Source organism: Pollicipes pollicipes, unplaced genomic scaffold (assembly GCF_011947565.3).
Source record: "Pollicipes pollicipes isolate AB1234 unplaced genomic scaffold, Ppol_2.1 Scaffold_1600;HRSCAF=1878_pilon_pilon_pilon, whole genome shotgun sequence".
Taxonomy (NCBI): Eukaryota; Metazoa; Arthropoda; class Thecostraca; order Pollicipedomorpha; family Pollicipedidae; genus Pollicipes; species Pollicipes pollicipes.
The window spans coordinates 7,321,177-7,334,745 of NW_023595962.1; the positions used below are offsets into that span (position 1 = coordinate 7,321,177).

General features: G+C 53.8%; 1 protein-coding gene across 1 annotated transcript in view; it reads left to right on the forward strand.

Moving 5' to 3' along the window:
- The window catches only part of LOC119094741 (collagen alpha chain CG42342), a gene marked incomplete in the record, with an annotated part of 236,338 nt that overhangs the window by 218,881 nt on the left and 3,888 nt on the right, over positions 1-13,569 (forward strand). The window contains 13 exon segments of the mRNA XM_037217739.1: positions 393-489; positions 987-1,093; positions 3,223-3,313; positions 4,066-4,181; positions 4,656-4,745; positions 6,391-6,435; positions 7,041-7,205; positions 8,549-8,593; positions 9,183-9,236; positions 10,531-10,611; positions 11,634-11,660; positions 12,470-12,496; positions 13,045-13,185. Of these exon segments, the coding sequence (XP_037073634.1) occupies positions 393-489; positions 987-1,093; positions 3,223-3,313; positions 4,066-4,181; positions 4,656-4,745; positions 6,391-6,435; positions 7,041-7,205; positions 8,549-8,593; positions 9,183-9,236; positions 10,531-10,611; positions 11,634-11,660; positions 12,470-12,496; positions 13,045-13,185 (1,086 nt within the window).

Consider the following 13,569-nt stretch of genomic DNA (forward strand, 5'->3'; position numbering starts at 1 on the left):
GTAATAACCAGTCCGTGACCCATTTCACCCGTGTCGGAAGATCAGTTACTGAGGTCATCCCTGACGGCAGGTCAGCAATCATCCTCTGTCGGATTGAAGGGTCAGGGACCGAGGTCGATTGTAGTGTAGTGCCGCGGCTCCATGCTCTCTTGGCTGTCTTGGCTGGGAGTTGCCGCCGCCCTGCAGCTGAAAAGGGAGCTTTTCATATTTTGTTGCGTTTGAAGTGTTTCGAACTGGTCCGGATTTCAACGGATGAAATTCCCATGTTATGGAACAACGGTGCCGAATTGGCGCAATCGACTCACGTCAGTGCCGACAGCTGCTCTTGTCGGCAAGTTGTGATGAGGGGGAGAGCCTGCTGGACCTGATGTTGTACGTGGCCATGCTCACAGGGAAGCAAGGGCGAGAAGGGCGAACGAGGCCTGATCTCGACCGTGGACGGCAGCAGCTTCCCCACCGGCTTCATCGAAGGACCGCCAGGTCCTCCCGGTGAGTCCTCAGACTCTGTTTGGGCTCGCTTCAGCTAGCCGACGCGTACAAGTATTCTGGTGGCTGTTGTCACAGCCGTCGTATAGAATAATGCCTCCGGGAAAAGGGATACTTCGAATCGCGTTTACTAGAGGAAAACGACACTGAAAGGACGCAGGGGTAAGGCGCCTCGTTGGGCCAAAGGTTAGGGACGTGGGCGTTGCTGTCCCCGGTCACGGAAGAATGCGGATACAAGTGGGCTCGGGGTCAGGTGCGAAACAGGTGGAGAGGCCCATAGGGGAGGGGGATGGAGAGAGGATCAGGACGGCATGGTGAGTTGACTGAACTGAATGGCTTGCTGTTGGAATGTGTGACACGCGTCCATTGTCTTTGAGGGCAATCACACAAGTCATTATGTCCGTGTCTTGCATTCCCACCTTGCCAGCTGTACTTGATGTCGGGTTTACGGCGCGTGGTCACACTGTGGCCTGACCTGACCCGGCCCTCTGACACGGCAGGCCCCGAGGGCCCACACGGCCCACCAGGCGGCCTGGGTCCCGTGGGCCCTCCGGGACCCGTCGGCGGGCGGGGATCGCCCGGGCCACGCGGACGTCGAGGCAAACGGGTGAGTGTGACGTCAGCGGTGGCGTCATCGCCGACCACGTCAAACGGCTACGTGTTCCGTCGAGCCAGCCCGCCAGAACACCGCGCGTCGGCGACGGCGTGTTCCGGCTCGGCGCTCCTCCGCTGTATACCCCGCCTGCCGGCACCGCGTCCGCACGGCTTGCTAGCGGCAGCACGCCGGCCGCGTCAAGCCCCGCACCTGCCTGCGTGCATGGCATGGTTAAGCTGGCACTGGCCACCGAGCCGCCCCGGCTGGCGCCGCACTGAGACCGAACGCCGTCGCCGCCGCCGGAAACTGCGACTGGCGGCCGACGCTCCTGCGGCGGTGGTGGCGCTCTTGCGGCGGTGGCGCTCGGCACGGCGCAGTCAGCTGGCGCGGCTCGGTGGCGCCCCGCGTTGGTGGCAGATACTTCCACCCTTCAGATCCCCGTTTTGATTTTGTAGACTGATGTGGTTTTGTGTTGGGCTATTCTTGTGTACGATTAGGTGACCTGCTCGGCCCAGGTGTCGGTTGGCTAACTGCGTGGCCACTGGTAGGGTTTTGCTTCGGTATCGGGTGATTTTGCCTCACGCGTTTCGGTGTGGCCACTGCCGTTTTGCTTAAGTGTTCACGTGGCCGTGTGCTAACGCGTGTTCGTCCGCTTGCTCATCGCTAACACCATAGCTGACTTCCAGGATATTTTGTTGCAGCCCTAACAGACCGCTGGGCGCCGTGTCACACCTCCTGCGCCCACTTCTGCATCCACTTCTGCACCCACTTCTCGTACCACATCCTCGCCACCTGACAGAACCGTCCTTTTATTACGCTTGGGTCGGTAGCACACCACCTGTAAGGGATCAGATTCATTATTATTGATCAGATCCACTTCAAGTGATCAGATCCACTGCAGTCGATGAGATTCACCACAGGTGATCAGATCCACTATAGTTCATAAGGTCTACTTCAAGTGATCAGATCCGCTATAGTTGATCAGATACACTGCAAGTGATCAGATTCGCTATAGTTGATCAGATCTACTTCAAGTGAACATATCCACTATAGTTTATTAGATCCACTTCAAGTGATGAGATCCACTGCATTTGATCAGATCCACTGCATTTGATCGGATCCACTAAGTGATCAAATCCACTATAAGTGATCAGATCCACTGTAGTTAATCAAATCTACTATAAGTGATCGTTGAGCAGATCTCATTTAATAAATTGCCCGCACCTGACGCCGATGAGACAGGAAAGCGCCTAGCACCTGGCTCCCGAGTAACATTTCTCTGGCGTTGTTTCAAATAGCGGATAACTTGTCAAAGTATGGTAAATGCCGTAAATTCGTAATTTTTTTCGGCCAGTGCATTGAATGCGTAAAAAAGGAACAGGCGTTCTCAATACCGCAGGCCCCGAATTGGCATAATCACCGGCGTCAAATTATATTATCCCCCACGTCTCGTGCTGCCAAGCCAAGACTTGTTCGAAACCCTCGGTCTGATGCGGTGTCCCCACGGCGACCTAACTGTCCTCGTTCGACTGACCTCTGACCTCTAGCTGGGTGGTGGCTGCTCTGTTCGTCTTCCGTCTCTCGCTGTTGTCACTTCGCCGTCTCTCGCTGTTGTCCGTCCGTGACGTCACACAACGGTAGGTGACGTCAGACACCCGGCGGCTCGAGTCGTGTTTTCATTGGCTGGGACTTGTTTTCAAAATGAGAGCAATATTGATGCCATAGTGATGAGTGCATCAATGCACTTAAGTTTTCTTTTGCACCAGCTGTTCTATATTTGCCCTCGCCAGCTGATTGAGGGACTTGTGTCGCTCTTATTATTCTGATCCACTCCTCTGCCTGCCTCATGCTTTCTAATTTACTGTTCTGATGGCCCTAATCTTCTTTGTATTTGACATCAAGTAACACGAAATATTGAACTTTATCAGTGACTACATGTCACATACGCCAGTAAATCGCTGTGAATGGCATTTCTTCTATACTCCTAACCAACGCTATCTAACGCTTCTCAATTCATCAGTACAACAACTAGTAGCTACGCAATACCAGTAAAGTAATCAGCAGCCTGTGTGAACGCAACGCAGCGCGTTGACATTTTATACTTGTTGTCGACCTTCCTATGACCTTGACTGTTCCCTCAGGGGAAGAACGGTCGCGCTGCGATGATTGGCCGACCGGGCAAGCCGGGCCCGGAGGGTCAGAAGGGAGAGCACGGCTTCAAGGGAGAGAAGGGTGAGTGGCGGTATGAGGGGAGGGGGCTTATCGGATATTGGTTCATATAGTGGGAGATGGCTTATTGGATATTGGTTCACATGCTGGGAGATAGCTTATTGGATATTGGTTCATATGGTGGGAGATGGCTTATTGGATATTGGTTCGTAGGGCGAGAGATGACTTACTGGATTTTGGTTCATATATCGGGAGACGATGCATTGGTTATTTGTTCGTATGGTGGGAGACGGCTGATTGGACATTGGTTCGTATGGTGAGAGATGGCCTATCGAATGTTAGTTCGCATGTTGAGAGATATGCCTCACTGTTGTGTGCCTTCTCAAACACATAGCAGAGAGGACACATAGAAGAGACACCTAGCGCATAGCACATACAGACATATAGAGGCATATAGACATGGCACATATTACATAGCACGTGGAGGCACGTCCCAGACACATAGAAAAGACACATAGCACATGGCTTCTCCAGAGAGCAGGGATTTTCGTGACGGCTTGAAGTAGAATTAGTAATGAAGTATTATTAACATGAAGTAAGTTATCCTGCATTGTCAACATCGGTGTCCTTCTCCAACTTGTTGCAGGTCAGTCTGCGACCTAAATGCTACTGCCGTGTTCTTCCTTCCTCTTGCGACATAATTTGGGGTGCGATGGGCGCTGTGTCATCAAGCAGTCGACGCGCTCTAAACCCCAAATCAGCGCTCCCCACGCCAGCCTCCCGGCCGTCGTCCTGACCGCGTCTCTGTCCGGCAGGTGGGATGGGCGACATGGGTCTGCCGGGCCTGCCGGGAGAGAGGGGACCGGTCGGTCCCACCGGACGGGACGGACTGGATGGAGAGACCGGACCACATGGACCACCTGGACTTCCCGTGCGTGGGCTGTGCATGTGGTCACCGCTCGTGGATAGCGCGCGTTGCTGGTTGATCTGTTTGCAAACGGGGATAGCAGTTGGCTTTTTGAAACTCTGGAGAGTGGTTTTGTGAATTCAAGAATGAAATGGTAGGATGCATTGTTAGTCGTGTGGCTCATCTATAATTATACGCAACGGAAGCATTTGAGCTGGTAATACATAAAGCCCCAGAGGATCACTCATTGCCTCATTTATGAGGAACGCGGTTCTCATTACCCTTAATCATTTTTAGGAAATCTGACTGCAGCTAGAGCTTTCTGTGTGTGTGTGTGGAATCTGAAACGATTTGTGACAGTTGACTTGCGTGAAGTCTTCGACTGAACAGCACTGTTTATTATCGTCAGGGCGTTTTGTCTGTCCTGCGTTTGAGAGCCGCTATCTGCATTCTCCATGGTGCTTGACGAATGTGTTTTAATGTCTCTGACGCGCGCAGGGTATTGGTGGACCCAAAGGAGACCGCGGAGAAGTCGGAGACATGGGACCACCCGGTCTGATGGGACCACCCGGCCTGCCCGGACCGCCGGTGAGTGATGGGACCGCTTGGACCGCCGGTGAGTGTTTGATGGGACCACCCGGGCCACCGGGACCCCGGTGAGTTAAGATGGGACTACCCGGACCGCCGGTGCATATCTGATAGGACCACCCGGGTCGCACGGCCGGTGAGTTATGATGGGACCACCTGGCCCACCTGGACCGCTGGTAAGTGTCTGATGGGACCACCCGAACCACCCAAACCGCCTGGACCACCTGGACCAGCGCGCTCTTAGTCACAAGACGGAAATGGAAATCGCCCGGGGCCATTTGGACGTCTCAGCGACAAATTCTCCAAACACGCGCTGCGTGGAAACGTGATGCCTTATGCAAAGCTTTGCTCTCTGTTCTCGTGTTGATGGTTGACTGATTTTGCGTTTTCTTTGAATAATATCTGCCGCTTGTCTCAGATGGACATCACGGCCCGAAGGTTCCTATGGACCTCACATTTTGACACCCTGTTTACCCATGTGTGACACCCACCCATATGTGACACCCAAGTTCACATACAAACCTCCTGCTGGTTTGAATGCCTAGACATGTCTGTTTACAAGTTCAAGCTACTTGCAACAATGAATATCTTACACTGAAACAACCCAGCGAGGCTGCATATTCATGCATGGTGTTCCAGGACACCCCAAACATATCACATTCGTCTCAGAACGCATTTGTGGGAGCGGCTGCTGCTCCGCCGGCGCGAGGCATAACCAGGCGCCGTAGCACGCGCCGTCTAGAGACATATCGATGCATGTTAACACCTATAGTCGTAGACGGTCCAAGTCGGCTCCCAACGTCCCGGCCGACCATTTCCGGGACGACTTCGATTCCTGCGGGATCGGCTTGCCATCCGTTTTGATTGGTTGAATCTGGCGAGCCTTTGTGCCGGCTCGGATTGGGCCTGTTCGGCTTCAGCTGATATTGCGTCTGGAGGCTTATGGCTGATGGCTGTGTTGTCGGCGCGCCGAAGTCACCGGCTCGGTGCCCTCTACGAGCCGGCCCGGATCTCCGCCCTGTTCTGTTTGGCTTTGTAACGTGATCCGAGCTAGCCAACGAGGCAGTTAGATATGTTAAGAGGCGAGAGGAAGGGCAAAGATCGTTGGCAAAAACAGATGTAGTGGATATTTTTGTTGTCTTTGAAAGAAATGAAATGTCGGTGAGAACAAGCTGGGAAAGAATGTGTGTAATATTATTTGCATAAAAAGGGATCGATCTTCCCTCTGTGGGTTGTCTTACCATCAAGCGAATCGACGTACCCATGCGTGAACGTCTGCACCCCGTTGAATTCCCCATATTTCAACCCCGCTTGAAGCGCGTCACCGTGCCGTTCGTTGGCTGTGGATGTTTTGAACCCCATGTCTGCAGTATATTGTCTCTGGTGACCACTCCCAGTTGGCCCCGCCGAATAAGATGACTTGTCTCCTTCCGTAATGCTCACAAGAACTGGCTGTCTCCTAGGCTCTTACTTGCCTGAGACGACCAGGTGTCTCCCCGGCGATATGTCTCTTGAAGACCAAGTGCCACCCGTGTTTGTCCCCTTCGACTCCCGCTGCCTGGCGATGCGTCGTCTCCGCTCACTAGTCGCTGTCTCTGATGACTGGCCTTTGTCTCCACTGATCAATGCGTTCTCCCGTTCTCAGGGTCTCCCGGGGTCTCCGGGCGAGAAGGGCACCAAGGGAGACTCGGTAAGCAGCGCCTCATCTCATGCCGTGACCTTTCTTCCATCCGTCCAGCCGTGCTCCAACCGACTCTCTTCACATTCTGTCTCCTGCGGCACGTTCCGCTCTGTTTGTGAACTCCTTTGCGTGTTACTCACTGGGATGGGAGTGAGAACGTTCATCGCGGCGATATTCCGCCCGCTGATCATTCCTCGCACCAACTGGTCATGCCACCGCCATTGCCACCCGTTAGAAGCGTTGTGGCTTTCAAATCCTTTGACACTCATCACATACTCATGTGCCTGTTCTTGGGATGGCTATTTTCGGAAGTTTTCGGTTATGATGTTTACACATCCAAACAGTCGCACACCAAAGCTACACATGTTTGTCGCGCAACAAGCGAAGATCACACGATACTGTATGCCCGGGCACATCGATCGTTGCAAAAACACAACTTATTTATGGCAACAGCCTCGCACAATTCATTATCCAGTGATGACCAGCGTAAATATCTCTCCGTTTTAATTATCGCCTGTGTCCTTTGTCTGTGTATTTGTTCCCATGCGCGCTGCATCTGTGCTGGCTTCTGCTCCGCTCATCCCCCCCTCCCCCTTCTCTCCCCCTCCCGGCAGAAATATAAGAAGCTGCGGCGGCGGAACGGCGCCAAGCAGGAGCATGGCCTGGTGGAGTACGTGGCCGGGCCGCCGGGACCGCCGGGGGCACGCGGTCTCACCGGTCCGCAGGGACCGCCCGGCATCAAGGGCAGCCGAGGTCTCGACGGCTCCAGGGGACTCACGGTCAGTGGCAGGGACATGACGGCTCTAGGGGAGTGACGGTCAGTGGCAGGGACATGGCGGCTCCCGGGGAATGACGGTCAGTGGCAGGGACATGGAGGCTCCAGGGGAGTGACGGTGAGTGGCAGAGACATGACGGCTCCAAGGGAGTGACGATCAGTGGCAGGGACATGGCGGCTCTAGGGGACTGACGGTCAGTGGCAGGGACATGACGAATCCAGGGGACTCACGATCAGTGGCAGGGACATGGCGGCTTTAGGGGACTGACGGTCAGTGGCAGGGACATGGCGGCTGTAGGGGACTGACGGTCAGCGGCAGGGACATGGCGGCTGTAGGGGACTGACGGTCAGTGGCAGGGACATAACGACTTCATGAAACTCACGGTCATTAGCAGGGACGGGTGTAGGCAAACTCTGTGTTGGAATAGAGTGGGAACGTTTTGGGGTGGTTGGGTCCCACTTGTCAGTGGTAGCTGACGTGGCGGGTGATATGCGGGCGTTCCTTCTCTGCCGCTTGTTTGCGATGCTGGTGTATAAATTGTGAACGAGGGATGAAGGGGGTGTAGGCAAAGAAGAAGGGATGAGGGACACTGTCACCCTGTCTTGAGCAATAGACGCTCAAGGACCTGTTCAGGCGCCCAAAAGGCGGCTGAAATTAAATTGTATGAGTGCTTCTTGTGAGAGTTTGAAATGTAATAATAATGGAAGAGTTTTGCTCAATGTTTCTGGAAGCGCCTAAGCTCCAAAGGTCGGGAAGGGGACCCTCACTGGTTTGACATTATGCCTGGTGTACAAAGTGTGGGATAAGTCCGAGAGGACAACCGAATTTCAAGTCCTAGACAAAGCCGTTCAGTCCCTCAGGCTGCAGGGCTTTCTGGCATACTTTCGCCCCCCCCCCTCCCCCCCCCCCCCCATTCATCCCCCGGTGAATTCTAATATCCGTGCCTGATGGACCATACGCGCAGGTTGCTAGACAGACACCTGCGATGCAACTTGCATTAAGATTGGGTTAGTGAAAGTCTTATTTTGGAAAATTGAGAGGAATTGTCGTTTCATATGAATTGTAAGCGTGCCACGATATAACTATTCGAGAGGCAAACGTTTTCAGGAACTTACAACGTTGAAGCTTCAAACTTCGTAATACATGATCACAATGCTATCTTCACTGCTTGAAAGCAGCACATCTCCGTTGAGGACAATATGGACAGCGAGAGCAGTTCTTCATAGCTGATACTGACAGTAGTTCTTCATAGTCAACCGTGATCGTCGTTCCACATCTGATGCTGTGCATTCCACATCTGGTACATCATTCCACATCCGGTACTTACGGCTCTCTTCTGTCGCCAGGGTGGCAAGGGAGAGAAGGGTGACTCCGGCCCAATTGGACTTCCGGTGAGTGTTGACAGCCCGCTCAATCCGGGTCAGGTCAGGTCAGTTCAGGTCAGGTCAGGCTACGGCTGCTCACTTCTGCTCAAAACAGCGTGGCTGCCCCACTGACCAGCGGTTGTGACTAATGCTCAAATTCATAAGATTCATGAGCCTTGGGCAACGTTACTGTTTGGTTTTGCTGTCAGGTGGCGCCAAAAAGGCGGCGCTCATGTTTTAACGATCCGCCGATGCCACGCCAAGTCATACCGCATACCGTCATATCTCGAGCCATACCGGCGCCATACTGCTGAGGCAGCAGTGGTTCGCTGTCAGTGATTAATAGGGCCTTCATACGGTGATGTCTCTTCACGATAAGCGCGGTTTGCACGTCTTCTTCCGTAGCACGTCTGAGCCGTTGTAACATGCTCAAACCTACAGGACTAAATGACTCACCATCTGCATATCTCTGGCTCCTTTGTTTAGCCGATTTGTTGTCGATGCGGCTCTAGCTGTACGCTATTAGCGGTGAGTTTACAGATAACCGTATAATGGAATGCACAATACAGCTCACATCACATATGCCTGACCCAGCACGCCCATGCTTCTGTCGCAGGGACCGATGGGTGTTCGAGGCATACCTGGACACAAGGGAGGCACCGGCTCACCGGTAACGTACCCCATGTACTCCCTGTACCCTTGGTACAACGGGTACGTTCCGGTGTCCATGGTGCTAGCACTGATGGTGTGGGCGGGGGTATTTCGTTATGCGTTTGTGAACTGCTTGCTGGTGGGGGCTATACGAGCCCTATCCACCGTGTTAGGCTGAAGCGATTGTTCACTTGTACAAGGGCCTCGTTTAATATTGTGGTGGTGAATTAAGCTCGGGTGAGATGTCATTAAAAACAAACTAAGGGCTCGACTGGTGTTCCAGCGGATTTCCCCGTGCTCATTCACTGATTATGCCGCCTTGAGGAGAGGCCAGTTCAAGTGAACTATTCATTCCGTGATGTAAATTCTCGCTGATATGTTACGTTCCACTTGCATCACCGTTGGAGAAGTGAAGTCTAAAGTGACGTGGGCTCAGTACGATCCCCAGTACCGACTCCGTACAGCGGACATGTGAATAGGCAATGTAGCATGGGTGGAGACGCTGCTGCGCTTGTTCCAATAACGGCCAGAGACCCCGAGTACATGCTGTTGCGGGTTTTGTGAGTGGCTGATGCGCTTTGAGCATGGCCAGTTCTGCTCCCTTTCGGTGCTGCGTTGTACACATGGAGGTATGTTCGTGCGGTCTGAAAATGCTAGCGTCGAATTAGATCCGCCTCTTGCTGAAAAGCCGACTGGGATCTGTAGACGATAGATGTGTATGCGTAAATTTGTAGAGTTCGCACCTTTAGATCTTTTCAATTTCTTCTTTTTCACCGAAAGAATGGCTTAGACCAGGTTTAGACACCCTGCAAGGCTACTGTATCTGTATCTGCCACCAACCCAGCGCAATTCAGCGCTTATGCTTTGGCAACACTTGGCACATGCAGCACGCTTCAGGGGGACCAGCTTCCAAATTTGCAAGCCGTCTTGGTCGTTTTTCCGTGGCGAGTGTATGAATGTCTCTGACATGTTCCCACAGTCTCATACCTGACGGTAGTAAGAGATGATTTTCCATCAAACTCAGTGATCTTCCATCAAACTCAGTGATCTTCCATCTCCCATTCCCCGAGAGGAGACAATGTCCCCAAAACCAAACATCCGAAAGCCAAGTTTGTGAAGCACCAGCGTGATAAACACTCATCCTCCTCGTGATGCGCATCTCTCCTTTTTGTACCGCGTGTCGTGTTTCCGTGACAGCAACGACGTTGTCAGTGGCGCCACCTGGCCCACCGCTAGTGGCGCCACCTGATCCCCCGCTAGTGGCGCCACCTGACCCACCGCTGCCGCGCCACCTGACCCACCGCTGGCCGCAGGGCTTGCCGGGGCTGGACGGCATCAAGGGCTTCAAGGGCGAGCCGGGCCTGAAGGGAGAGCGGGGAGACCCCGGGCTTCCGGTGAGTGCTGAGTGGCCGCACTGCCCCTTCTGTCCTGCCACGTGTTAGTCCGTCCGCGTCCGGATTCCGCCGTACCAGCCTGGTGCCGTCCTCACTTGGTACTCGACTAAACATCCCAGCTGCAGTTCGGTACATTAGCGTTCGTCATAGCTGCGCTTCTTGTATCGACACCGTGTGGCGTGCTGGTTTGTCCGATGTTGTTGCCGAGTCTGCTGTGTTAACTCTGATTGTCACAGATGTTTGCTTCACTATTGTCGCTGCATAGTCTGCGGTAGCGTTGCAATAATCTGACGCCTCAGGAATGCACCACACCTGCCACCTGCGTCCTAGTGCTGTTTGGCCTGTCTGTCATCTGCGTCCTAGTGCTGCGGGACCTGTCACCCGTGTCCTAGTGCTGCTGGGCCTGTCACCCGCGCCCTAGTACTGCTGGACCTGTCGCCCGCGTCCTAATGCTGCCGGACCTGTCACCAGTGACCTAGTGCTGCCGAACCTGTCACCCGCGTCTTAGTGCTGTTTGGCCTGTCTGTCATCCGCGTCCTAGTGCTGCCGGACCTGTCACCCGCGTCCTAGTGCGGCTGTCATCCGCGTCCTATTGCTGCTGGACCTGTCACCCGTGTCCTAGCACTGCTGGCTACGGCTGCCGATGAACCAGAACTTCAGCCCACGCCCCTAATCTGCCCGTTGTAAGCACGTGACCCGGAAACGATCTGGTCTCCTCGATCAGATAATTTTACAATTAAGCAATGTCTTAAGCAAAACGCTCAGTTAAAGTTTGCTACCAGCTCCCGTCCCCACGAGCGTTGCAGACTGTAGTTCTGCAACGCTGCAGAACTACAGTCTGCAACACTGCAGACTGTAGTTTTATTTTAAGAGCGTTGCAGACTGTAGTTCTGTTTAAGAGCATTGCAGACTGTAGTCCTGTTTTAAGAGCGCTGCAGACTGTAGCTCTGCCTCTGGGCGACGTAGCCCCAGCTGTGTGACGACGGCCGGCGCTCAGCAGCGTCGATGCTCGTGTTTTCTAGGGGACCGACGGGATCCCGGGTCTGAAGGTAGCCGGCCGAGCGGCGGTTGGAGTGCGGACCCACTCCGGAGTGCGGACCCACTCCGGAGTGGTGCCTTTGGACGGCCATTCCGCTCTGTTGCACCGCGTCCTCTGTTGTAGATAATGGTGTTTATAGACGGAGCCCGGATGAGCATGAAGGCCGGCGCGCCTGCTAGTGGACATGCCCAGGAGCTCCATGCCCCAGCCTTAACCCCATCTCTACACTTTATGTGATGATCCCACCCACTGAAACCGACGCATTTATTTGTACCTAGATATTGTGTTATGCTGGGATTGCGTGCATGTCAGCTCTGCTATCGAACGCCGGTGGCTTCCGGAACGGCGTGTGTCGCTCGGACACCTCACCATGCCCGCAGTGCGAATGAATTGGTTGCCGGAATGTCACGTCGGGCTGGTTGGTGCTCGGCTTTGGCTCATGGTTGGTTCGTCCGAATGTTATGGCGCCAGAAGGCATGGTGCACCCGCAAAGAGCTTTGTAAAGTCCGGTCCGGTAGATGAGTGAAATCGTGGTGCATCGGATTCCGACAAATGTATATCACGTGATTGCGCAATTTATTTCGATTTGCCTCATAGTTAAGTATTTGAAATTCACGCCGATAAATTTGCAGACGATCCTAAGCTATAGGAACCCAGTCCATAATCCCTCTATTTTTGTAACTTAAGTTGTATTTTGAAACGGAGCTATATACATGTCGTTTGACTACAACGAGACATGACGCATGATTACTGTTCGAGCGTTGGTATTTGCTGTCATTATTCCGTGCATATTTTTGACCTGACTTGCTTGTTTCTCAGGGTGAAAAGGGAGACAGGGGACAACTGGTAAGCTATTGGGCATAGTGCCTGTCAGTGTCTTTCACCGATCTTGTGTTGTAACAACACTGGGCAATACGATCAGCAAAAGTCTGGAACCAGAACTGTTTTAAATTGAAAGTAAAATGAACAATGTTGTGATTTCCTGACTGTTTCTTGTGGGCCTGAGGTAGTCATGGCTGGCATTGCTGCCATTACTGAGATAATTAGGTGACTCACTGCTGAGAGGATGCGCCGCTGAACCCATTTTCTCCGTCAACCCCATCGTTGTTGTCAGACTCGGTCGCACCTGCTCGCAACGTATCACACTGCTGTTCCACGGCTGTTGCGTCACCTGGCACTGCCTCCCACTCATGACGTCACACACGCTGCCGTGTTCGATCCGTGCCGTCAAGCACGCTGCCGTACCAACTCGTGACGTCACACGCCGCCATGTCACACCGGTGACGTCACACGCTGCCGTGTCCCGCCGGTGACGTCACACGCCGCCATGTCCCACCGGTGACGTCACACGCCGCCGTGCGCCGCTGATGACGTCACCGTCTGTGATTCGGCAGGGTCCGCCCGGTCGGCGCGGCCGGAAGGGTGACCCGGGTCTGAAGGGCGAGCAGGGCGTGCCCGGCCTGGACGCCCCCTGCCCGGTGGGCAGCGACGGCCTGCCCCTGCCCGGCTGCGGCTGGCGGCCGCCGGCGCATCAGGTGGGTGCGGCGGGCAGTCCGGGCAGCCCGGGCAGCGTGGCTGACAGGGGTAGTGTGCTGCCCTCTCTGATGTGGAGGGACCTTGACTCTGCATCTCGCTACCCATATGGTGATGTACTGATCGCCATCTCTGTTGATGTAGTGGTCTGGTGTCTGCTGATCTGCCATTTTCTGAGTCACTGGATAGTTTATCCGTTAGTTGACTAGGTTATCTAGGTATCTAGCGATTTGCGGATGTCTGCCGACCTGTCTCTAGGTATCTAGCGATTTTCTGGTTTGCTGATCTTTTTGCGCGTTGGTCTAGGGATGTCGTTCTTTGGCAATATGCCAATTTTTGGTAGGCACTGAAGTATCGTTGTCCCCTCATTTGAATTAATGTTTTTC